Genomic DNA, 24,449 nt, shown 5'->3' with positions numbered 1-24,449 from the left:
CCCAGCCGCTCCGCAGCAATGTGGGATCTTCCCGGACCAGGGCACAAACCTGTGTCCCCTGCATCAGCAGGCGGACTCTCAACCACTGCGCCACCAGGGAAGCCCCCCTGCCTTCTTTTCATCTCTCATTCCTTTTACCCAATCCATCAGTAAGTCCAGTGCATCCCTTGAATCCAACTGCTTCCTAGCACTAACCCAATGTGAGGCCCCATAGGCTCTGGAGTTGAGGCTACACAGCCTTCTAACCGGGCTTTCTACTTCTCTACCAGAGACAAGATCTACAATCAAGAGAGCTCTTTCTCAAACATAAATAAGATCATGACTTCACCCTGTCCTAAACCCTTTACAGTCCTTCCAAGAGCTTCTCATCACACTTGGAACAAAGCCAGAGTCCTTATCATAGCCCAGCGAGTCCTCTAACCATGTCACCAGCCCTTGCTGGCTCTCCTACCCTCTCTCGCTCCACTGCACTCCCACTTGTCACCGTGTTCCCAGGACCCACCGGTCCCCCACCATTGGGCCTGGGCACTGGCCGGTTCCTCAGCCTCAAAGACTCTTCTGTGGCTGTAGGTCAAATGTCTCACCAGAGAAGGCTTCCTCTGTCTAAGAGAGTGCCCACCCTCTACTGCTCTCACCCCCCTCACCCCCCACCCTCCTCTCTTTGTCTTCATCCTTTATCCCTTTATCGACTGTCTCTCCCTGGATGGAATGTGGGCTTCTTGAGGCAAGGCCCTTCCCTGGCTTGTTCCTCACTTTATCCTCAACATGTTACAGAACAGCTCCTTGGCCTAGAGAAGGCACTCAGAAATTACTTGTAAAATTAATCAATTATTCAGTGATGTTTTTGTAGACTTCAGCTTTACCTCTCATAGTTCCTCTTTAAAAAGACGAGGCGGGCTTCCCTGGTGGCACAGTGGTTGAGAGTCCGCCTGCCGATGCAAGGGACGTGGGTTCGTGCCCCTGTCCGGGAAGATCCCACATGCCGCGGAGCAGCTGGGCCCGTGAGCCATGGCCACTGAGCCTGCGCGTCCGGAGCCTGTGCTCCGCAACAGGAGAGGCCACAACAGTGAGAGGCCCGCGTACCACAAAAAATAAATAAATAAATAAATAAAATAATAAAAAAGTAAAAAGACAGGAGGCAAACTGAGGCGCCAATTATGTGTGCCATAGGCTGAATGAGACAGCTATGTGGTCCTGCACTCCTTCTAGAATGGGGCCGGGCTGGGGGTCGAGGCGGGGGGAACCAGAGCAGCCCCCACAGAGCTGGAGAGCAGGAGGGCCGTTGGGCTCCCCGTTTCTCTCGCTGCGAGGCTGGGGGCGAGTCCCTTACCATCTCCAGACCTGAGCTCCACCTACAACATGTCAGGTTTGCTCCAGTCGGGTGGCAAAAGGAGCAGCTGCTGCTCCCTGCCCGGAGCCTTAAAGGGCACGGAGGGGCTGGGGTGCCGACCGGGCAGGGGAGGTGGCCGACCTTGAGATGACCTCAAATCCCCCACAGGCAGGCCGTCCCTACAGTTCACATCTCACCTTCCACAGTTCAACCAAAAGCTCCCTCAGGCTCCTTCCGGTCCCAAAGTTCTAGAACTCATCGTTTCAAACTGTCCTGAATCCATATCTCTCCCCACAGCTGAAGGAAAATCAAAAAACACCCGAAAACAACTTGGTTTTGACCTGTGCGATTCACAAAGCATCACGCCACGGGTCATCTCATGCCAGCCGGCCAGTGAGTCTATAAAGTACCCAGGGGGTAGGAGTATGACCCCAGTTCACAGCTGAGGAGCTGAGCTTGGGAGGGTAGAGGGGCATCTAAGAGAAGGGGGGGCTTTTCTCTTTGAAAAGCAAGTGAGTGAAATCCTTAGTAAGCCAGCACTTGTGCTCTGGGGCCTCTTTTTCCCAGAGGGCTGTAGTTGGTCCTTCTCAAATGTGACAATGACGACAATGGGCTGAGAAAACCATGCAGGGCCCACAGTCCCTGCCAGGGTGCATTCCGACGTTTAGGCGCACAGGCTGAGTGTCCAGGCCTGCTCCTCCCCCACCCAGTCTAACCAGCCCGAGATGGCTTCTCCAGTCTCAGCTCGCACTGGCCTCCTCCACACCACACGGCCTCTGCCTTGCCCTGCCTGGAACGCTCTTCCCACCCAGACAAGCCTGGCCCTCATTACAGGCTCTTATAAAGCCCCACCTGCCTCTCCTTAAGAGCACTCTTTATACCTGGAGCTTCCTATGTACATGTTTATGTCTTTCTCCCCTGCTAGACTATAAACTCCATGAGGACAGGGCTAATCTGACTGTGCTCACCATTATAGCACCACGTGCCCAGCCAGGGATGGCATGTGCGAGGCTGTGAGGTCTGGAAATGCTGAGGGCCTTCTGTGACCGTGAGGGAGCTGCTGGAAGATGTCGCCCTGTGGTCCCTGGAGGGGCTCCCTCAATGCAAGGGGCAGATCTGAGAGCCAGAGGTCAAGAAGCCACGTCCTTGGTGACAGTGTTTGCCATAAACCTGCCCCTCCTCTGGATATCTTACACATCCTAAGAGCTAACCATTTATCTTTATCAGCCAAGCCTGTTAGAGGTGAGTTTTCCAACATTCATAAGAGAAAGAATCCCAACAGATGGACCTCTCTAACAAAATTGTAAGCTCCCAGCCCCATTCCGTACACTTCCCTCCTGTTCCACCTAAGTGCTGGGCATCAAATAAGTACTTAATAATTTGTTTTCACCTACCTGGCTTAGGCTGGCTGCACATTCATTCACTCATTTATTCATTCAACACATACTTGCTAAGTGCCTACTATGTGGCTTCCTAGGACGGGGGAGAGAAAAGAGGACAAGCCAGATGGGGTCCCTTGCTTTTATGCAACTTAACATTCTAGTGAGAGAAGTGGACAAACAAGCAAATCAACAACATAATTTTGGACAGTGGTAAGACCTACGCAGGCAATGAAACAGGGAGATGAAATAAAGGAGGAGGGAGGAGGGAAAGATTTATCTAGGTGGATATGGAAGACCTCCGCGTTGAAAATGACAAGGAGTCAGCCAAGTGAGGATGACATGGAAGAATATTCCAGACAACAGGGGAAGCAAGAGCAAAGGCTCTGAGACAGAACAAACTTGATGTGTTTGAGGAGCAGAACAAAAGGCAGAGCGGCTTAAGAATCTGTCCATCACCCTCCCTGGGGGGAGAACGGGACAAGATGAGGGACAAGATGAAGAGGACAGGGACCCGATTATTTAAGAATTCTTCTTCCAAGGATAGTCAGATGCCTGCAGGGACAGAGTCATCATGCCTTCAATCTCCCCATCCTTCAGGCCTGACTTACTTGGACACACTGCATATGTCAGCTGAGAGAGGAAAGAGTGTGGGACTTGGCCCCAGGACCAGTTTGCCCCCCAGCAAGCCCCTCAACCATTCTAGTCTCCAGTTCCATCACCCATCCATCCATCCATCCATCACTCAGCCAAGGGCCTGGACTTGGGGATCAGAAAAGACTCTTTCAGCTTCAATGTTCTCTAATTATTTTTCTTTGCATTGTCTTTTAAGAAAGAAACCAATCAATAGAAAACACGAACCCATCCCCAAAGGAGAACTCTCACTGAAGAATTACATTTTCAAAGCATACATCAGAAGGGCAACAAGGCAAAGTCTGTAATGCTCAAACACAAAATCTCTGGGTCTGACCCCAACAGCTGCTTTGCTCACATCGCAGAATTCTAGAGTGGTAAAATGCAGCCACGGATGCTTTCTTGCATAAGGTGCATGGAGGCGCGCCCCTGCCCCCCACCAAAAGCAGGTACCACGGCCCCAAAGTCTCCTAGTGCCGCCACGAGGAACCCCCCCCCCACCGCCATAGTTCCCTCCTGACACACAGTGGTGGCCTTGCCTCCATCGCTGGCCCCCTGCCCAGGGCAGCAGCAGTAGATCATTGCTGGCAAAAAAGTACAAGTCTCGCACCACGCTGGCCTCCCTGTTTGTGAAGAGGGCACCTGGGGGGGCCTCTGCACTCTGCTAACAACACCCGTCAGCCAGTGCTGAGAATGGGCAGTTCTTTGTCATTTAGGACAAAGTCACCTCCTCAGAGATGCCCTCCTGACGTCCCTGTGCAGTGGGGTTTCCCTCTCCCCTCTATTTGCCGTTGTATTGGTTTATCTTCTTCAGATTACTTACTGCCATCGAAACCACTTACTTGTTTGCACTCACTATGCCTCCTCCACTAGACTGTAAGCCTCCTGAGTTCAGATCCTCATCTGTCTTACCCATGCCGTGTCCTCAGGACCTCGCTCAGTGTCCAGCCCACAAAAGGTTGACTTGGTAGAACTTTGTTGATAAACAGAAGGAAGAAGTCCTCCTAAGAGCCTTGAAAAAGCATCAAAGACCACAAGGCAGGTCAGAACCGTAAAGCTCCCAAGGAAACCAGCTCGTTGTAGCCCATCAACTTTCAGCCAAGACAGCACATCTGGGGTGGCTGTGAGGAGAGCCGTCAGGATATCATACACCTCCCCCACAGGGCCGTGATGGCACAAAATGCTTAATGAACGATGTGCGGTTAGAAGCACCGGCCTGGCCCATACACTCTGCTTTGCCGGAGAGGAACAGAAGGGTCTAGCAAAGGAAAGTAACTTTAATGGGACATTCAGAGACTCAAACTCAGGTGTCTGACACGGGCAAAGAATTTCTCAAGCCCCCAGTGCTGGTCCTCTAGGAGTCCGAACACCTCAGTCAATAGAAGCTGGAAGCTGGTAGGGAGGGAGTCTGCTGAAGCCAGCATCCCACACTTGGCACGTGGAGATTCATGAGGAGGGACAGGTGGGATAGTGCCAGGTCCACATCAAGCAGAAAAGCAGAGTCACTGGGGTTGGGGGAGGGATATGTGTATGAGAGGGGCACAGGGGTGAAGGCGGACTGAGAGAGGGAAGGTTCCAGAATGGGCAGGCCAGGGAAGTACGGCTCTGCTGTCATTCCCTGTTACAAAAGGCAGCTCAGAGGAAAGGAAAAACAACAGTAGGTCTTTTTTTTTTTTTACAATTACCAAATATAAAACCCCGAGTGTAAATTTTTCTATTTCAGCGTTTCTAAACACCATTTAACTTAGTGAGTGTTTTACATCTAGGGTAAATATTTGCCAGTCACTTCTAGCCCACGTCAGAGTGCTTATCTAAAAAGCTGTTTGGTTCTGCTCCTGATAGGAAAATTCTGCATTCCACCCAGCATACCCACGTGGTGGCATGTGACCCATGAGCACTCTCCTTCCCCCAGTCTCCCAGGTGCACCGAGGACACCAGCAGCCGCTGGATCTGCGTAAGAGCACTGTCTGGAAGGTCTATCTGTGTGCGCTGCCGTTTCTCTTAATTAAGGGCAAGGGCGTGGAGGAACAAGTCCAGGACTGACCCTACGCTTAGGGTGCTACTGCATCAGCTCGGCCAGGCTGCGGCACGTTTGGGGAAATCAAGCAGCTGTGAGACAGGACCTCAGATGACAGCAGGAGAGGCCTGCGGCTCGCGCACACCACGTGGCGTGGCAGCTCGGGTTTACGGGCCGAACCAGGCATGTCAAGGGGGCAACTACAAATGCACTAAGAGGTCTGCAGAAAGCAGCCACCAACGCTGAGAGAAGTCCAGAAGGATGAGCACAGGGCCCGCCCAGCCCACCCTCGGTGCAGTGCAATGTCTTGAGGCTGATGAGTGAGTTGTTTCTTTAGTAAGAACTTCCTTCATTTTTACTTAAACACAATGTCACATAATTCAGATCCAATTCTCACAGTGACGCTGTAGATATCATCCACGCTGGACAAATCAAGAAACGGAGACTTAAAGCAGTTAAATAACTCACCAAAGTCATGAAACGATGAAGTCGGGATGCAAACCCAGGGCTGACTCCAAACACTTCAGCACGACTCCCCCCCCCCCGCCCAGACTATAAAAATACCTCCCTAAGGTTCTAAACAGGCCTCTTTCTGGTTCCCCACGCTTAAGAGAGAAGGTGAGTTCAACATGAAGCATGTTTGAGTTACAGCCAGGATAACTCACTTGGGGGGCACTACCCAGCAGGCAGCTGGATGGACATATGCTCAAAGAGGGTTCCTCAAACTGAGAGTCCAGAGACTCCAAGGGAAATACTGGTCAGAGCAAGGGACTCGGCAGGAAACCCAGAGGAGCGGCATTGGCACACAGGTGGAATCAGAGACCCTGTGAGCGCCTGTGCACTAGGCGCAGTCAGTCCAGCCCAGGCAGGTACTTGACAAACTAAACCAGAGTCAAGGGCACGGAAGCGTCTGGGAAAATTTCTGACCAAGTCCAGGGTGTTCTTCCTAAGCCTCCCTAAAATTCGAAAGGTGCCATTGTTTCTATTCAAATACAAAACGTGCTTAGACCAGAGGTACCTGAGAACCCATCTTGCATTTGGTTGCTTTTGTTCTTGACCTAGCAATCAAAAAGGCAACAAGCAGAAGAGCATGCAAGGACGTAGGCCTTAGGAGCTGGACAAACCTGGCTTGAACTCGACATCTTCCAAAAACTAGCTGTGTGGCCTTAGGCATGTCACTCAACTTCTCTGAGTTTGGGTTTCCTCTTATATAAGATGTAAATAATGCCCCAATGCCACTCTGGGCCAACACTCAGGATTAAATGAAATAATCTGTGAAGGCATCTGGTATCCTACTGCTGGGCAGCCAGCAGGCATTTCGCAAGTAATGTTTCCCACAATTGCTGTCTGGCAGTCATAGCCAGCTTTGACTCTGACCTCAGAGCTGGGAACTTGAGTTCCTGCGGACCTTCACAGCTAAACCTGCAAGCCTGAAGAGGCTTTCCATGGACATCTCAATCCTTGCTGGCAATGCCTATTTTCCTAAGGAGGAATCTTGTCACACACAAAAAAGGTATTTCAAAAAGCCGGATCCTCGGAAAAGGTACACGTGACCAACCAGCCAGCATTCAAGAAGCAGTTGCCACTAAAGCCAAAAGGAGGTCATTTCCAGGCAATGCCCTTCTAAAAGAGGATTCTAGAGGGATCTCAAACCCAGACAAAGGGGACTGAGATGAATGGGTAGTGCTCAAGAATTCTGACCCTCACCTGACCCCATGCACAATATAGTAGCAGTAAGGTCACTTTCTCTGCCCAGTGACATAGCCCCCAACAGCTGTGGAATGTCAAAAACAAGGCTGCTTGGGTCTAAAGTTACCCCTCCTCCACCATGAGAGGAAAGAAAACACATTTCTGAGTCTCTCCTTCTTTGTGTTTTGCTTATGAGGAACAAATGTCGACAAGATATAGGATACACTGCTCTGTTTGCCACCAAAATGCACAGAACATAATTTTATATGAAGCTACACCCGCTTAATTGTGATGCATTAAGTATTATGTTCATTGTTTCTGAAAGTGGGTAGAAATGAATAATTTATTTCAGACAAAGGAAACTCTTGAATATGAAATGCCTCATCTTTTAAAATTACAATTTGGAAGACAAGAATGAAAAAATACCCATAGCCAGTGAACCTTATACTGCTAATAGAAGACAATGCTTCGACTGTTTCTACTTTGTTTGCAAACATTACGTTTTTTTAAACATTCTTGAGAATGACCAGGAAAAAGACACACACTAGGTTTTCACCATGCTAGCAGCCGCTCAACACGGGGCTAGCGTATCTAATGTTAATTTTCTGTGCTGGGTTTCCTCTCCTTTCCTGCCGCCGCCGACTGCTTTGGCTCACCTGGAGTCCACTTCCCAAAGCCCTGCACCCCAGTCTCGGCCACCTCCTTCCAGAGCTTTCTTTTCTTTCCTGCATCCCCGTTCCCTTTGTTGCTCCTTTTCCCGCTCCCTCCTTGGCACTCCCTGTGCTCTGTGCCCTCTTTCTGGTTTCATCATCCCCCCAACAACTAGCACAGTGCCAGGCGCAGAGTAGGTTCTCAGAGAATGTGACTACTCTTATTTTTAGAGAAGATAATTGATGTTTTGGACTGAACTGAATTGGTGATCATCATTTCCAGTACGGCTATTGGTGTCTTTTTATTCTTTCAGAGCAGAAAAAAATCTACATCCACTCGATCTACTATTGCTGTTTCATGCTAATTCATTGGGAGAGGAGGGAGAAGGGAGTTAGGGTGCACATCAAAGGAAGCGACTGGCAGTCACTCGCCTACCATTTCCCAAGCACTTTCCAGTGTTCTTCCTAAGTGTCACCACCAATAACCTTATGAATTGGATACTATTATTATCCCCATTTACAGGCAGAGTCTCTATTAACCCAGGGTCCCACAGCTAGTAAGTGCTAGAATGTGGAACTCAAACCTGGGTGTGTTTAACCCCAAAACTCTACTCGTTACCGCTGCTATTCTGCATTTCATAATTTCCTAGGATCACCGGGACCTCATCCCCTGTCCCTCCCCAGCCCCACCCCAATCTCTGGAATGAATACAGATAGTCTGCCTGGTGGCTCTTGAGGATACAGCTGCCCAGCTCTGGGTGTGTTCTTACAGGAAATCGGCAGTAGCATCACCTCTCCCCTTTCCCACCCCAACGGTATCATTAAAACAACGTCATAAACACACCCTGGGCTCAAAGAAGGACAGAGAGGGTTTGCTTACTTCTTCGGAGCTGCTCTGTGAGCTGCGGTAATTACTGGCCGCGGGCCCAAAGGCCCTCCCACCTCATCCCTCTCTCACCCGGTTTGCCCTGGGGTTAGCGGGCATCTCTTTCAATTAAGACAACTCCCTGCATTTAGAATCTTTGCGTTTTTATTCAGACAGTCTCTTGTGTAATGTTCTGAAGCAAGTCGAGAATGTAGTGCAGAAAACTGCCAAGTGAGACCCAGGACTAGGGAGCCAGAAGAATAAAATAGTGCATAGAAAAGAAACAAGCCATACATCGAGTCCTCCCAACAGGTGGACCACAGACAGGTAGGTCAGGGCCATCTCCCCCAGCCAGGAGGACAGCTCTGGCCTGGAGATCCAAACGCCCATGCCTGACCACTGTCCCCAAATAAGAAAGCAGAAGCCCATCCTGATTTCAGGCTAGAGGGCAGCCCTGGGGTCGGGATTGGGGCTTTGCAGAAGGCAGATGGGGAGCCATTCCTCTGGGGGGTCCAAGACTGTCCACATTCCCACTGACCTCCAGGCTGCCTCCTTTCACCAGCTAGGTCACTCAGTGTCTAAGGGGCCCCACTGAACAATTTTCAATGGCACCCTTTCTCCTGTTACAAGCCAAAATGCCCCTGAGCATGAAGACTTTTCCTGACCTGGCTCCAGACCACCCTGCTTCCCGCACTCACTCCTGCTGGCACCTCTCTGCTCTGCTGTCCCCTGCTCTCCATGTGCCTCAGTCCCTTCCCAGGACCACCCTGTGAGGCCCAGGCGGCCTCACTGACTGCTGCTCCTCTGCCGGCCTTGGGCACCTAAATGGGGAGCTGTGTGCACTGGGTGCCTTGTGCATCTTTTCCCCCCAAGGAGAAGGTCTGGGAGAGAGAAGCCATCAGGAGCTAAGGCAAACAGGTACCTTCTGAGATGAGGAGTTACTAACCCTAACAGCAGACCTATGTCTTTCTCTAGTCTGGAAGCATCCAGACCCCTGTGTATGCTTTTATGACACAAAACTATATAAAGTTGAGCCATATGAAACGTGTGCTATTCTACCACACTGACCTACAAAAATGGCAATTTCATATGATTCGACCTAAAAATCCAAACAATGCTGAGTTCCATTAGCCATCATCCTTCCCTGGTTCTGCTGAGACAAAGGCCAAGCCCCTGAGCGTGGCAAACCTGCCTCTCTGCCCAACTCTTCTCCCACCACTGCTCATACCGAGGGCCCCTGCCATAGAAAGCAGCTTATTACAGCACCCTGGACACTCAGTGCCTTTGCCCATGCTGTTGCCGCTGCCTAGAATGCCCTCCCCAACCACCCCTCCTTATCAAACTCCTACCTACTCCTCAAAGCCCAGTTCAGAGTCCCCTTCAGCAAGCCCTCTCTGACCCATAACTCCATCTAGTCAGTTATTCCCTTCTTAGGGCTACATCTGAGCCTTGTAGGGAGTTTTGCTCATTCACCTACCACTTTGCAACATAACTTATTTGTTTTATACCTAGCCCTAAAACAAAAAAGAGAATTCTTAACAGGCAATGGCAGGGTCCTATTTACCTCTGAATCACCTAAGGCCTCTCACAGTAAGTTCTCAATAAACATGTAATGAATGAATTTGGCAGAAATGCCATTCCATCACACCAAAATACTGAAAATTAAGAGAGATCACAGAAACTGACCAATTCTTCTCTTCATTATATTATACTTATTTTATACATAATATATAATATATATTACATATGTATACATCATACACATACACACATATATATATATAACTCAGTACAAAGTGTCTAAGACCTCTTCATGCAGTTTGTGCTCTTGACTTTCAGGGAGTATCTCTCTGGTTATATGTATGCAAATGGACGCTGCAGCACGGGTTCTGGAGCCAGACTTCCTGGGTGAGAACGTGGTTCTGCCCATTCTTAGGCGTGTGCCCTCAGGCCAGTTCCTTACTTGGGTCTCAGTTTCTTATCTACCAAGTGGGGCTAAGAACACCTTCTACTAAACAAGGTTGACACAAGTTATTGCATGTAAAACACCTAGCTCATTATGGCCTCTCACCGCTGTTGTCATTACTATTTTTATTTCTCTTAAGGTCTCATGGGGAGGGTAACCATTTTCAATTGGGACTATGTTTAGAGTTCCAGACTGTTCACTCCTTCTCCCATTCAAATGCCACTTGCCATTCCTAAGCATACAAGAATATAATGGTTCCATCAAGGACTCTCCAGAATTCTCCAGTCTCCCGGTATCTTCTTATAAAGAGTTTATTTGAAACTCATACTAACAGGGATCAATGAAACATTTCATAAACATGGGCTTTAAGAACGCTGCTGGCCTATTCCTACAAAGAATGCAATCAATACTTATTTTCATACATAATTAACTGTACACAAAACAATCATGTACAAAAGGCAAGAGAAATAACAGTTGGCACGGTGTTTCTTAGACCATTAGGAAGGACGTAAAGGAAAGTAGTACCAGCGTGACGGAAGACAAATGAATAACATATTAGGTCACCTTAAAGTGGGACTAAACTATGTATTCCTTTCTTTACCACTGTGTAATGCTATTTATATGACAACATGACAAAAAAAAATGGCCCTAGGCATTCTGTTCTACTTTAGAAACCTTCCATCTCACACTGAAATGAAAAAAGATACAATCCAGAAATTTCTTCTCTGGTTAATATTTCTGCAGTTCCGCAGGAATGGTTTTAATAGCGTGCATGTTCTGGATTTTGCTTGTCAATTAAGAACCGATCGGAATGCAAGGCTAAATATTAAAATAATAGATACTGGCTTATATTTCAACTTGAAAGGTTTTTTGTCAAACAGTGTTTTAAGGTGGAAGACAGAGGAAGGGAAACTGGGAATTAAAGAGGTAGAGTAGGATCTAGACAGTTCCTCCTTAATAAAGGATCACGTTGGTACTTAAAATTTCATCACATAACAGTAGAAAGAGCACAGGCTTTGGAGATGCAGAAATAAGATGCGAAACTTAACTCTTCCACTTACTGGCTGTGTGGCACTGAGAAAATTAATCAACCTCTCTGATCTCAGTTTCCCTCTCAAAAATCAGAGATCATTATACCTACCTTTTAGCGTGGTTGGGGACCAAAAGGAAATAATGGCCTTGAACAGGCAGCCCAGCCCGTGCAGGGCACTCAGGGGCTCCTCAAGGAACTCCTCTCCCCACACTTACCTCCTCTTTAAAGAGACTGCAGGTCTGGAGATAACACAGCTCTAGGACTACAGGCAGAGTCCCAGAGGCAACTGTGGTTTGACCAAAAATAGGCCATTTGACCAAGTGATTAAAAGTCTGTCATATGCTAATGCTTGGACACGCGGACTGAGGGCTAATTTAGTAGGAGTAAATTGCAATTGATTTTCGAAGAAATTGCTTGTTCTCTTGCCTTTCCTCAGCTGTGTCACACTCTCTCACCCATAGCTGCCTTTGTCACAGCCAGAACCAACTGAAACACATGTCAAGGAAGATCTTTTTGAGGCAAAATGTTTAATAATACAGACATCCACACTCACACACACTATAAATATACACACACATGAACAGGCAGATATATACATATATATCTGTGCATGTGTATATACATGTTTATATAGATGTTCTAGAGGGCTCAAATTTAGAAACAATTCTGTACCATGACCGTACCCTTCTGTGTGTTTTACAAATCCCTTTGTGGTTAGAGAGCTATCCTGAGTCATTTTTATTTTTACAACAGCCTACTATTTGAAGAAAGATCAGAAAAGAGCATACCCCTAAAATCTCCTCTCCATGCTTTCCCCAGCCCAATCTGTGCAAATCCCTGGCTATGAAAAGAAAATGGTTAAAAGATCAAAGAAGATAAAAAATCATAAGAATAAAGGTTAACAGTGGCTGCTTTCACCCCTAATTTCTGATATGGTGATAGACCCTCTTAGAACATTAATTAGAATGGGAAGAGAGATGAAAGAAATGCCCAGGGGACATAATAAATTAGCCCCTTATGCAAATTACCCATTCGTTCTCATCACTGACCCAGCTAGTTGAGTCTCTAAATTACGGGAAGCGGTTAGCTTCTTTAACAAAAAAATTCCAGACAAAAGATTAATTTTTTTTTTAACCTGGAGGCTGAGAGGGTGTAAAGAGACAAATAATTTCTCAGTTTTCCTTGCAGACAATTCTGAAGGGGCCAAAAAATATGAATATCAACATTCTGGCCACTGGCTCCTGTTACCAAACAGAGACCTATTAAATAACCCTTGTTCTGAAACAATTCCGAAACAATGGACAGCCACCCACTTAACTAAAGTCGAAGGCTGTGCTTCTCACCCTAACTGTGTGAACAAAGTCTGGTATCCTAAAAGGGGCCGAGGGGCAGGTGAAGGACAATTTTAAAGGAGGCAGGGAAATGCCAGGAGATGGAGAGTTTCAAAAAAATATTTAAAAACAAACACATACCTAATTTTACTTGTCATCACTGTCCTAGACAATTTATGTTTTACTGTCCTAGAAATTTATGGAACTCTCAGTTTTCTTATCAGTAAAATAAGGGGATTGGACTAGAATGACCTCCAAAAGTCCTACGGCACCTACAATCCAGGGATTTTATTTACCCCTTTGTTTTCACACAGTACTTCTGATAATTTAATTTGTTTAAATATAATCTTATGACATGCATTTTGGCTTCTGAACTCACTCCTGGCTTCCTTTTCGCTCTACAACTATCATTTTCCCCTTTTCCTTATTTTCTCCTCTTATTTCTTATTTTATCTTCTTCCATGTATTCAAATGAGATGCTTTAAATACATTCTGGTTCAAAGTAAGGTACATATTGAATAAATCATACTTTATAAATGTTATTAATATGAAAAATATATATGGCAAGATGACGAGTTTCTCTAGCGTGAAGAAAAGGCTAGAAAGAAAAACTGTAAGCCACAGAATAATACAAGATTCAATATGCAGGCCCTTAGAGAAAGAAGGAAAATATGTTACCGGTCATCCTCATCCACTGCCCTCATTTTACAAAAGGAGGAGATGTCTCTAAGGAAGGGAAGACACTTGTCCAAGTCACCAGCTAGTTAGAGGTAAAGCTGGAAGCAGAACACAATCTCCTGACTCCCGGACCAGTGCTCTTTGGACCAAACAATCCTGGTAACTTCTCTAGAGAATTCCCCACTGTATCCCAAAGAACAAAAATGGACATCCTTTGGAAAGAATAAGCTTTGACAGCAGAAAAATTAAGAGATGGCAGAAAGAAATACTTCAGAGGACTAAGGAAAAGGAATGAGGACAGACATATTGGCTATAAATAATTTTGCACCTTGTAACAATCTTCAGTTCATGCAATTACCTGTCACTCACTGATGTTTTATCTCCCCTCTTCTGGTAACGGGACCTACAGTAACTCTATGCAAAACATTTCACTGTCTCTAAGTTCACAGCCTGCACTGGAACATTCTGGCCTCTGCCAGAAGTATCTAGACAGTGGAATGACCTGACGCTTTACTCATGAAACTTCTTGAGGTTGACAGTTAATCTAAATAATAAAATTTGCCTTTAGGAAGTGGCCAGTGACACAAGAAGACACAGATTCCTCAGGTCATAAGGCAGGTAATAAGAAAGCGTGTGTAGACTGCAACGCCATTTTTGTAAAAAAGAAAAAAAAAGATAAATATATATGTATACACACACACATATATATTCATATATATATATATATATATATATATATATATATATATATATATATATGAGAAAAACCTGAAAAGGCTTGTATCAGATGTTTACAGTGGTTATCTTTGAGAGCAGAGACTATGAGTGGTTTAAATTTGCTTTCCTTTTCTATCTGTTTGTAATTTCTTATTGTTGTACAATAAAAATGGGTCGCTGAGGGGCTGGAGAGCGAGAGGATAAAAGCCAAAAGTAGTGGTGTGTGAAAGTGAAATGTAAGTGTACTTAGCAGAGCCTGTGGAGACGGAAGCCTCTCCCAGCTTTAAGGCATGCCCTTCTCAGGGAGCAGTAATTCTCCCTGCTATGAGAGGCATTGCAAAGAAGATTTATGGGGAGAGGTTAGAAGAATGGGAATCAGTCAAGCTGAGAAGGGTAGGCTGATCACAAGAATCTTTAAACACAGGAAGAGCTCCCACCCCGGGTGATAGCCAGCTGCAGCAAACTCACCTCCGACCAAAGAGCTTAAGGAAGGATAGGGCCTCAGAGGAACAGGGGGATTCAGAGCAGGAAAAAGGAAGACCTTCCCCAAAGGGGATTTAAGACTCAAACTGGGTTATTAAGAGATAGGGCTTCCTCCAGGGCCCTTTATATATTGGATAGATTTCTTATTTCTTGTCCAAGCCAGTTTATGAGCAGGCTTCCTGAAGGCTTGGGGTTGCTATCTTTTTCAAGACATAGGATCCTTGTTCCCTGATCCAGGAATACGGTCTGCGGAAAAAGAGTCCCACTCTTGGAGTCAGGAGTGAGCCAACAACTAACACGGCCTTGGTACAGCATTAAAAATGATGGAGATTTGGGCTTCCCTGGTGGCACAGTGGTTGAGGGTCCGCCTGCCGATGCGGGGGACGTGGGTTCGTGCCCCGGTCCAGGAGGATCCCACATGCCGCGGAGCAGCTGGGCCCGTGAGCCGTGGCCGCTGAGCCTGCGCGTCCGGAGCCTGTGCTCCGCAACGGGAGAGGCCACAACAGTGAGAGGCCCGCGTACCGCAAAAAAAAAAAAAAAAAATGACTGAGATTTATTGAGGACCCATTATAGTTCAGGCACTAAGCAAGGCATTTTACATATAGCCTTTTTAATTCCCAAGAACCTGTAAGGGAGGCATTATCATCATCTCATCTTACATCCAATAAGTCTGAGGTACAATGAGATCAAATGACCTGCCCATGACAAAGTAAGCGGCAGAGCTGGGGATGCACCCAGGTGAGTGGAATTCCAGAGCACATGTTCTTTCACCATCGCGTACAAAGATGAAGAGGCGTGAAGCTGCCCAGAGCACTGGTGGGACAGCAGCCGGTCAACCTGGGTTGTTTAGACATGGGGTTGCTGGGGTGAGATAGAAGGTCGATTAATAGAAGAATCTACGAAGAGAGACTGAAACCAGATCATTCCTGGAAGTCACCAAGGTGTTAAGGTAATATCTGGCAATGGGTGGCCAGGTTGGACTGGGAGAGACTAGACACAAGGGTGGGGCCAGTAAGAAGGCCAATGCAAAGTTCAAGTAAAAGATAAGGTGGGTAGATTAAGGGAATGGAGAGAGAAGAGCAATCCAAAAGGCAGCAGGCAATTTCAACAGGACTTAGTGATGAGTCCAGTGGAAGGAGTGAGGAGGGTAGAGGAGATGCTGGAGATGATTCCAAAGCTCGTGAGTTAGGCAGATAACGTCATTATATAAGACAGGAGACTCAGGAAGAGAGGATGTAAGGAGAAAAGGGGAGGGATGATGAGACCCTTTTTGGATGTGCTGAATTTGAAGTAACTGAGATACATCCAGATGGAATCATCCAGGATTCAGCTGGAAATGCTGGTTTAGAGCTCAGGAGAGGGTGGCGTAGGAGGGGAGGCTCTGGGTCATCGTTGTACATGGTAGCTGAGGTCCCAGAGATGGATGAGGTCTGTCCAGAGAGTATGCGCTAGAGAAAGAGGCTGACACTGATCTCCCCAAAGGCAGGGCCAAGTAAAGGTTCTGGAGGTGACCCTCCAGCAGTGTGGCCCTGGCCAAATTGCTTCCCCTCTTTGAACTTCAGTTCTGTAAAAGCAGAGGATGAGGCGATCTCTAAGTCCTTTCTCTGATATTCAACCACTCATGGTTAATGAGACGCCTGCTCAGAACCAGGAAAGATGCTCGGTGCTGAGCGAACACCCGCCACGACAAGCAAATCCCCGACTTTCCAGTGGGAAAGACAGACACAGAAATAAGTCCTCTTGATAGTCTGTGATTAACAGCTATCATAAAGGCAAGAGTGAATTGCAGCATGAGAGAGTCCTGAGTGGAGGTGCCTGTCGGGGGAATGCCAAGCATGGCCCTCAGAGATGAAACCTGATCTTGGTCTTGAAGAACTAAGAGAAACCTCCCAAACAAAGGCAAAGCCAAGTGTCAAGGCACGGGAAAGTGAACGCACATGAAATACCTGGGAATGGATTCCTCAGTGAGCTTGACTGGAGAGGTGATGTGGCTTAGAGAGGAAGGGCAGGGCCAAGCTAGCCTATAAAGGAATGTACCATATGCCAGAATAGATGAAAAGGAACTTACAGGAGTTCTCAAATATAGTGACAACACAATTAGAGAGATGAGTGGAAAGGAGAGGGCCACCATATACCCCTAGCAGCTGGTGTTTACAAGCCCTTCTCTCTTATCATGATTTGACAAGACAGCAGATGATCTTATACGGCTCTTCTTCAACATACAAAAATTTTAGGCAAGTTTTTGTTTAATAGTTACACATATATGATGGTACATTAAAACAGAAATGCTAAACATGGCTCCTTATTGATAGCAGCATTCAAAAAGGGGACAGACTCAGGCTTCCCTGGTAGCGCAGTGGTTGAGAGTCCGCCTGCCGATGCAGGGGACACGGGTTCATGCCCCAGTCTGGGAAGATCCCACGTGCCGCGGAGCGGCTGGGCCCGTGAGCCATGGCCGCTGAGCCTGCGCGTCTGGAGGCTGTGCTCCGCAACGGGAGAGGCCACAACAGTGAGAGGCCCGCGTACCGCAAAAAAAAAAAAAAAAAAGGTGGGGTGGACAGGCTCAAAAGAGAGTTTAGGGGCATCTGATTCTGGGCAAGGCATTTCCCATTACTTGGGGACCAATCTCAAGATCCTAAGGCTTCCTGGGAAGGTCTAAGCCACTCCTGGGACTTGGTAGGGAAATGGTGGCAAAGCCAGAGACGTAGAACTTTGTCATTCACCAAATCAGATTTAGGATGTTCAAATCCCAGCATCAGGACCAATAAAGATGTTAAAAAAAAAAAAATCCCAGCATCACTCTTTCCCCATGATCTCTCCACTTGACTCTTGTTTACAATACCATCAACTTGGATTACATTTTAGGAAGGTCTGGCATTTCTTTATTCTTCTCTACAAAATCTAACCTCCCAATCAATACTTTTAAACATTGGAGCCCTTTTTTTCATCTCTCGCTGCCATAGACGGCCTTACATCCTCCCTCTGATCCTCCATCTTCAGGCTTTTCTCTGCACCCATTGCACTTTCCAAATTTCTCACTGCTTTGCTCTCGCCCTCCAGAGAGTCCAAAAAGATTGCAAACAGGCTCATCTTCCTTTCAAATCACTATTGCTTGCTGCTTCTTGAACGTTTGTGAAGAAGAAAAGGTGAAGCAGAATGGAGGTTAAAGAGCAGAGTTGTGGCTGAGAGACACAGATGTGAAACACCACCTGATAGGTCTGAGCGCCCACAGAGCTCTGCCCTCTTGGCTCCCAAGACACTTTCCTTGTTCTCTCCTCTCCTCCAACGTCCTCGTGCACTGGCTCACTTTTTCCGTTGTGTCCTCTAGCCCACTGCCTCGTGAGACCCCTAAAAACCGCACCAGCATCCACTCACAGAAAAGGCACTTCCTAGAGCCCTTCAAAGTGCCTTAGAGGCCAAGGCTTCTGCTTCCGCTATTGCGTTTCCAGGAGAATAATCCCTCCAACCTCCCACTGCAATTCTCACCAGACTAGGCTGCTTTATTTCCCTTCTGTAGCTCAGGCCGCAGATAACAGTTTTTAGATTCTACCTTATTTTTGTTCCCTTCCTTGTTCCCGCCATGGATAATATCTCAATATGGCCTTTTAACTGGTGATCAAGTAAACAATGGCAAAGGTGGCCGTGGGTTTGAAGAGTCCAAAGAAAATGGAAACTCAAGAACGTCAAACATGTCTTGTTCGGTGAGAGGATTCAGCTCACACTTAGTGTATGTGGATAAACATCCTCTTCCCCTTGGGCAGAGAAATCCAAATATGGAAACTCTGATTACTACCCTATCTGTAAAAGGCAAAGGCTCTGTGGTCCTGGTTTCCTCAGAGAGGCTCTCAAGACAGAGAGATTCTCATCAACAGCAACACTCATCATCCTGATCCTTCGTCCCTGTCCATCCTACAAATGCCAAACTGGATAATATGCATTACTCAATGACTTAAAACCTCTTAAGGCTCCATTTGGCTTTCCTATACCCACTTAAGGAACACAGTCACTGTCAGAGGTCAAAGCTCATTACAGCTGGAACCTAAATCCAACGCCCTTGAGATATAAAATGTAGCTCTAGACAAGACCTTCCTGGCTCTGAGTAATTCATTATGGCTTCTGGGACCTTGGTAGGCTGGGTCTCACAAACTGAGGGTCATATTTGCTATGAAAAGACGCCAGTTTGAGAGAGGGATCCAAAAAAATGAATAAGGGGGACTTGGTCCACGTGGAAGAATTTCTGACACTCACCAAAGAAATCTGGACAAGTCGGTGGTATCCAAGAATGACCAAGTCACTTTAAGTGGAGAATGAATGCAAGGATTGAAAAGAGCAAATGGAGGAGCACAGAGGAGGGCTGTTAGGACTGGAGATTTTTACTCCAATGGCCTCATTATACCAAGAAGAGAGACACCCAGAGAGGGGGAAATGAGTCTGTTGCAGCCCTATAGCTCATAACAGTTTTGAAATTAAAACCCAAACGAACCTTCCCCCTTACCTACTTCCTCACTCTCACTGTCCCTGCGGAGGTTTGTATCCTTCCAGGCGTCAGTGCAAAGACTGAGGAGTAATGCTTCCTCAGTAATGCAGGCAGCCAGCAAGAGGCACTGCCCCTCACGGTGCTAGGAAGGCCAGGTTGGTTTCTGGCACCCCATCCTAGTTCCTACTGACCTGCTCCCATGAGAGCTCAGATGGTCGTATACTCTTGTCTGTGCATCCCCGCTTCACTGCCTTCAGCCACTGTCATGGCTGGGCCAAAGGGACAGACGGCATTAATAGGGATTTGTGGTGGAAGTTATCAGCTTTATTCAGGATAATATATGAACACCTCTGATACTAAACTTGTCCCCTTATATTTTATCCTGAAACAGACCACACACACACACACACACACACACTTGTCCTCTGAACCAAAAGCATAATATAGAGGAGTGCTTCTCAAGCTTCATGTGCATATGAAGCACCCAGCCCAGGGATCTTCTTAAAATGCAAATTCTCATTCAGTAGCTCTGGGGTGGAGCCTGAGATTCCACACTTCTAACAAACTCCCAGGTGATGTCAGCGCTGCTGGTCTGAGGACCACATTCTGAGCAGCAAGGGGCAGATGTTACAAAATCTTGCAAACAAATATAGGTTTAAATTCTCGTTCCACCGATTAGGAGCTCTGTGATCTTGGGCTGGTTTCCTAAGTTCACCCTGCCTCAATCATCTCATCTCTAAAATGGAAATAACAATATCTAAGATGCACTTGATGATGACTACAGAAGTTAATGATGAAGAGATCTTAAACAGTACCTGGAACATAATAAGAGCTTAATAAATGTCAATTGCTGGCTGCCTCTAAGATTCACGAGGGCAGATATGACATCTGTCGGGCTCACTGCCAAAATCCCAAAAGCGAGAATGTATGTAGAATGGATGTCCGTGAATGAATGAATGAATGAATGTGTGTATAATACACCCACACATAATTTCAGTATTTACATACTTCCTTGGTTCTATGTCTTTCTGCAGGAAAACATAAAACATTTAGAAGACCAGAACACTCTCACCAGTACCAAACCACCATACCTCATAGAAACAAATTCAACATGAACCACCATGGTTAACCAAGAAACATACAATTTGTGATGGCTATATATACTTGAGAAAAAGTCTTAACTGTAAACAAAAAAAGTCAACATCAGTCTGGAATCTGTATGTCATTAAGGGAAATCACTGCCTTACTCATTATTTATGGGACTGTCTGAATGCAGATGTCATGAAAAACTTAGTTCGAAAACGAAGGTCACTTCCAAACCACATGTAGATTTGCAAAGAGAGACAAAACAGACTATGGGAACTGAGACCACTTTTGAAAGGTCAGTAATACATTCTCCTGTATATGTACACACTTGCTCAGGAAAAATTAGAAACAACAAAAACAGAACTGTTAACAAATGGTTGAGCTTAATCTTTTAAATCAAAGGCAGACAAGTGAGTCCAACCAAAATTCTTCAACAATCTAAGATTATCTTCAGGCGTCTCGTAAAGTAAAGTGGCATCATTTAAACATATCCCATTTCCAGGGAGGCACTGTGTACTGTAGGCAGCAAGAAGGGAATACGATTGCCACCTACAGACAGAAGTGGCACTCCCTTTGCAAGAGTTGGCCAATCATATTTTAATGTGGAAAAAAAAATTCAACAAAGTCACCTCCTTCCAACCTCTCTCAAACCACCACACAACATTACTTCATTTAGAATTACTTTCAAGTCATAGAATCATCTCTAGGCATTCTGCCTCTTCATTATCATCATCCTATTTCTAATTTCCCAGAAACACTGTGCCATTCAACGATCTACTTATACACTACTTGAGAGCCAAAGAGAATGTAAGCCAATGGATTTCAAGCAGGCAAAGGCATCAGAGTGGAAGTATAAATCTGCTTACCTGGTATGAATGGGACTACCCGGAATATATCAGACAATCTGCTGTTAACTGGTTCATATGGGGAATCTTCAAGCAGATCATTCCCTAAAAACAACAGAAAGATTGGGCTCAGATCTGGAAAATAGACATATTTCAGTCAGTTTTTGTTACTGAATCTGAATTCTAATTATGTTATAATTGTGTAACAAAAAGATGCTGAAACTTTCAAAGATTTCAAATGCATCTATTTGGCTCTGGTTATTTCTTTTCATTCCCTCTGCCTCTGTTGTCCTTGCTCTCCCCATAGTGCCATGAAAACATTGGAGAGCAACCCAGCCTGAACTTGCCAGAAAACTCTCCCACTCTTTGCAAAGGAATGAAATCAGAGAGGAAGGAACCCGTGACATCACAAGCCCAGCTTGCCTCCAGGAGCCAATAGAAGAAAGTTGGCAAGAAAGCTGGCCCAAAAGCTGGCCCTTTTTCTTACTCCCAAAAAATGGCATGCAGTCAGAAAGCAGGTACCCTGGCTATTAAACACTCAGTCTCTGAAACAGGTTTTCATTAATAGGTTCTGGAGAAAGTGGCAGCTGAGAGGTCAAATCTGTATATTACAAATTTTCAGCCTGAGACTCAGTGGAGAATGAATGCACTGAATGTTTGAGTTAGATTTACAAACAGCCACCTCTGGCACACAAGGACCAGAAAATTGCCCTTGTAATGGATGGCTATGACAAGTAGACCTTTCCTTCTCTGAGCGACTTCTGCATTAACCAAGGCTGAACTACACCAGCTGGTTTAAGACTCAGCTAATCTAAGATGACAAAAAATTTTTTCCCACATCTGCCTTTGATCAGGTTTGAGGGAGGTAAAGATAGAATAGATTCCACTGGACCTTTCATTCTCAATTCTTTATCTTATGTCAGTATAGATAGAAGGAAAGAAGAGAGGGGGAAACTCCAGGCAAGATGCAGTGCAAGCCTTTGGATTATTCTATGAAGCCAGGCCTTTAACGGATTCCTACTTCGATGTTCTGACCAAGTTTCAAAGAGGTCAGCGGGGTCCCTGGGATGTCCCTTCACCCGCTCACCGGTTTTCCAACAACCAGACCAGCAGCAAACACCAGCTGCCCACGTCCCTGGGGGCCAATGAAAGGTCCTCATTCTGCAGCTGGGGAGAAGTGAGTGGAGGATGAGGTCAGCCGGACCCCGGGCCTAGGGACCCGCCTGCCTTCAGGGGCTGGGGGAGGGGGGAAGAAGACGGTCGCGTACCCTGCAGGCTCTGGTACATGCTCCAGTAGATGCGCAGACAGTTCTTCTCCTTCTTCATACCCCGCTTGCAGCGGCAGTTGTAAAGCGACTTCTGTTTGAGGGCCTCCATGGCGCTGCGGCACTCGTCCTTAGCCTCCAGGCCCGATGTCAAGCTGAAGTTGGTCTCCTTGCCCGCCACGCACTGCCTGAGCGTGCGGTACTTGGTGCTGCAACTCTGCTCCTTCAAGCACTGATCGCTGGCTTTCACGCAGTCCAGGCGGTCCCCGCCGCTGACCTCGGCCGACAGGAGCACGTCTTGGGGGGGAGGGGAGGGAGCGTGAGTGAGGCTGGGCTGGGGCGCGGTGCGCCAGCCGTGGGGGAGGACGCGCGCAGGAGCAGCCTTCTGCGGCTCCCGGCTCCCGGAGCGCGTCCGCCCCCCTACGCCTGGGAGTCCATCTTCCCGTCCGGGCACCTCCTGCCGCTAGTCTCCCCCTACCCAACCCCCAGGGCGCCCCGAGGCTTTGCGGGCTTTTCGCGGTTTGCCCGCGAGCCAACGCTGTCCACCGCGCGTGCAGGCCCCGCCGCCCCAGGACCGACCAGCCTCAGCGGCTGCTCGGCCTCCAGGGCCGCCCTCCCGCCGTCCCCGGCTCCAGCCACTCTCTCGGCCCGGCCCGACTGAAGCCCGGGGGCTTTCGGCAGGGGAGAACGGCGGCGAGCTGGGAGTTGCACGCGGAGAGGGCGAGCCCTGATACCCGGCCCGCCCGGCGGGGAGCACCGAGATGCTATTCCAGGAAAAGTTTTCCCTTCCAAGTTTGCTCTCCTGGCCCGGTGCTCGCCCACACCCCACCTGCCCCCCCGCGCCTCCGCAAGCTCCCCGGGACTTGCAAGGGGCGTCGGGCTTGGGGCTGGAGGGCTCGGACGCTTTAATTTCCCGCCAGGCTAGGTCATTAAAAACATAGGAAACAAAACCCTAGGAAGAAAAGCTGCGGGCAAGTGTCGCGCCGCCCCTGCCCCACCCCCCAGCCCGGGGGGCTGAGGATTCAGGATCCCCTTCCCCAAAACGAAACTTCGCCGTCCCACACCCACCGCGCCCGCGCCGCAATTTTTTTCGGGGTGGGGGCTGGGGGGCTGCCTCTAGTACTCTCCAAGAAGACTCAGCGGATAAGAAAGCTAGCGGCGGCCTCGACTTACCCAGAAGCGGCAGTACGAAGTACAGGGTCGCCAAGAACATGGTGCCGGCGCGCAGCTGGTCCCCGCCCCCCCGAAAATCCAGAGCTGCCGCTGGGTCTCGCCGAGGGAGCTCAGCATGCAGCGATCCCCGGACGGCCGCGCTGCTCTGGCCGCCCAAAGTTCAGCTCCATCCAATGCGAGAGAAAACTCCCCGGTCCGTCCGCCGCTACCGCCGCCGGCGACTCAGCTCCGGGCGGGCTGCTGGCGAGAGGGCGGGAGGCGGTTCCGCTTTTAGGGGTTCAGGTCCGACCCAACCTGGAAGGGAGAGCGCGCTTTGAAACGAGAGCGGAGAGAGCTGGAGCCTCCCCCGCCCCTCGGCCCTCCCCTGCTCCCGCCTAGGGGGACTTTTTAGCGCCCGGGTGAGGTCCCACCCCCTGCCCGGGTCGGGGCGCGGGGAGGGGGTGCCGGGGGTGCATGTGCGTGTATTCCGGGGAGCCGCCTGCACGGGCAGGGTGGAGGCTGGAGAGGTCGGAGGCGGGCTCCCGAAGTCCAAGGGGGTGTCTATTGGGTCCAACCCAAGAGGCTGAACGCAAGCAAAAAAATAAATAACGTTACTTTCCGAGGGGGGCGAGCGGAGCCGGCCGCTGCCTGGAGTCTAAGCACTCGGCGTCGGCAGCTCTTTCTCGCGGAAAAAGCCCCTTCTCCCGGGAAGTTCGCCACCCCCTTCGTCGCGCCCGCTCGCTCGCTCAGCCAGCCCTCCCCACCCAAACCACCAATCGCTGTCCCCCATCGCTGTATCCCCTCCTCCCCGGGCTCGTCTCCGTTCCGAGGCAGCCTGGAGAGGGGGAACCTA

The 24,449-nt window shown here is 48.1% G+C and overlaps 1 protein-coding gene across 2 annotated transcripts in view; it reads right to left on the bottom strand.

Moving 5' to 3' along the window:
• Positions 1-23,672, bottom strand: part of GFRA1 (GDNF family receptor alpha 1) — a gene marked incomplete at both ends in the record, with an annotated part of 219,064 nt that extends 195,392 nt beyond the window's left edge. The window contains 3 exons of one of the 2 annotated variants that reach the window (XM_081231365.1): positions 21,201-21,284; positions 22,448-22,741; positions 23,618-23,672. In XM_081231365.1, coding sequence (XP_081087491.1) covers positions 21,201-21,284; positions 22,448-22,741; positions 23,618-23,657 — 418 coding nt within the window. The remainder of the gene's footprint in view (positions 1-21,200; positions 21,285-22,447; positions 22,742-23,617) is intronic. The other variant, XM_081231366.1, reaches the window with a different exon arrangement.
• Between the last annotated feature and the right edge of the window lie 777 nt (positions 23,673-24,449).

This window comes from Mesoplodon bidens, assembly GCF_964165515.1.
Source record: "Mesoplodon bidens genome assembly, chromosome: 1".
Taxonomy (NCBI): Eukaryota; Metazoa; Chordata; class Mammalia; order Artiodactyla; family Ziphiidae; genus Mesoplodon; species Mesoplodon bidens.
Note: the sequence above shows the minus strand (reverse complement) of the source record. Positions and strands in the feature narration are given on the sequence as shown.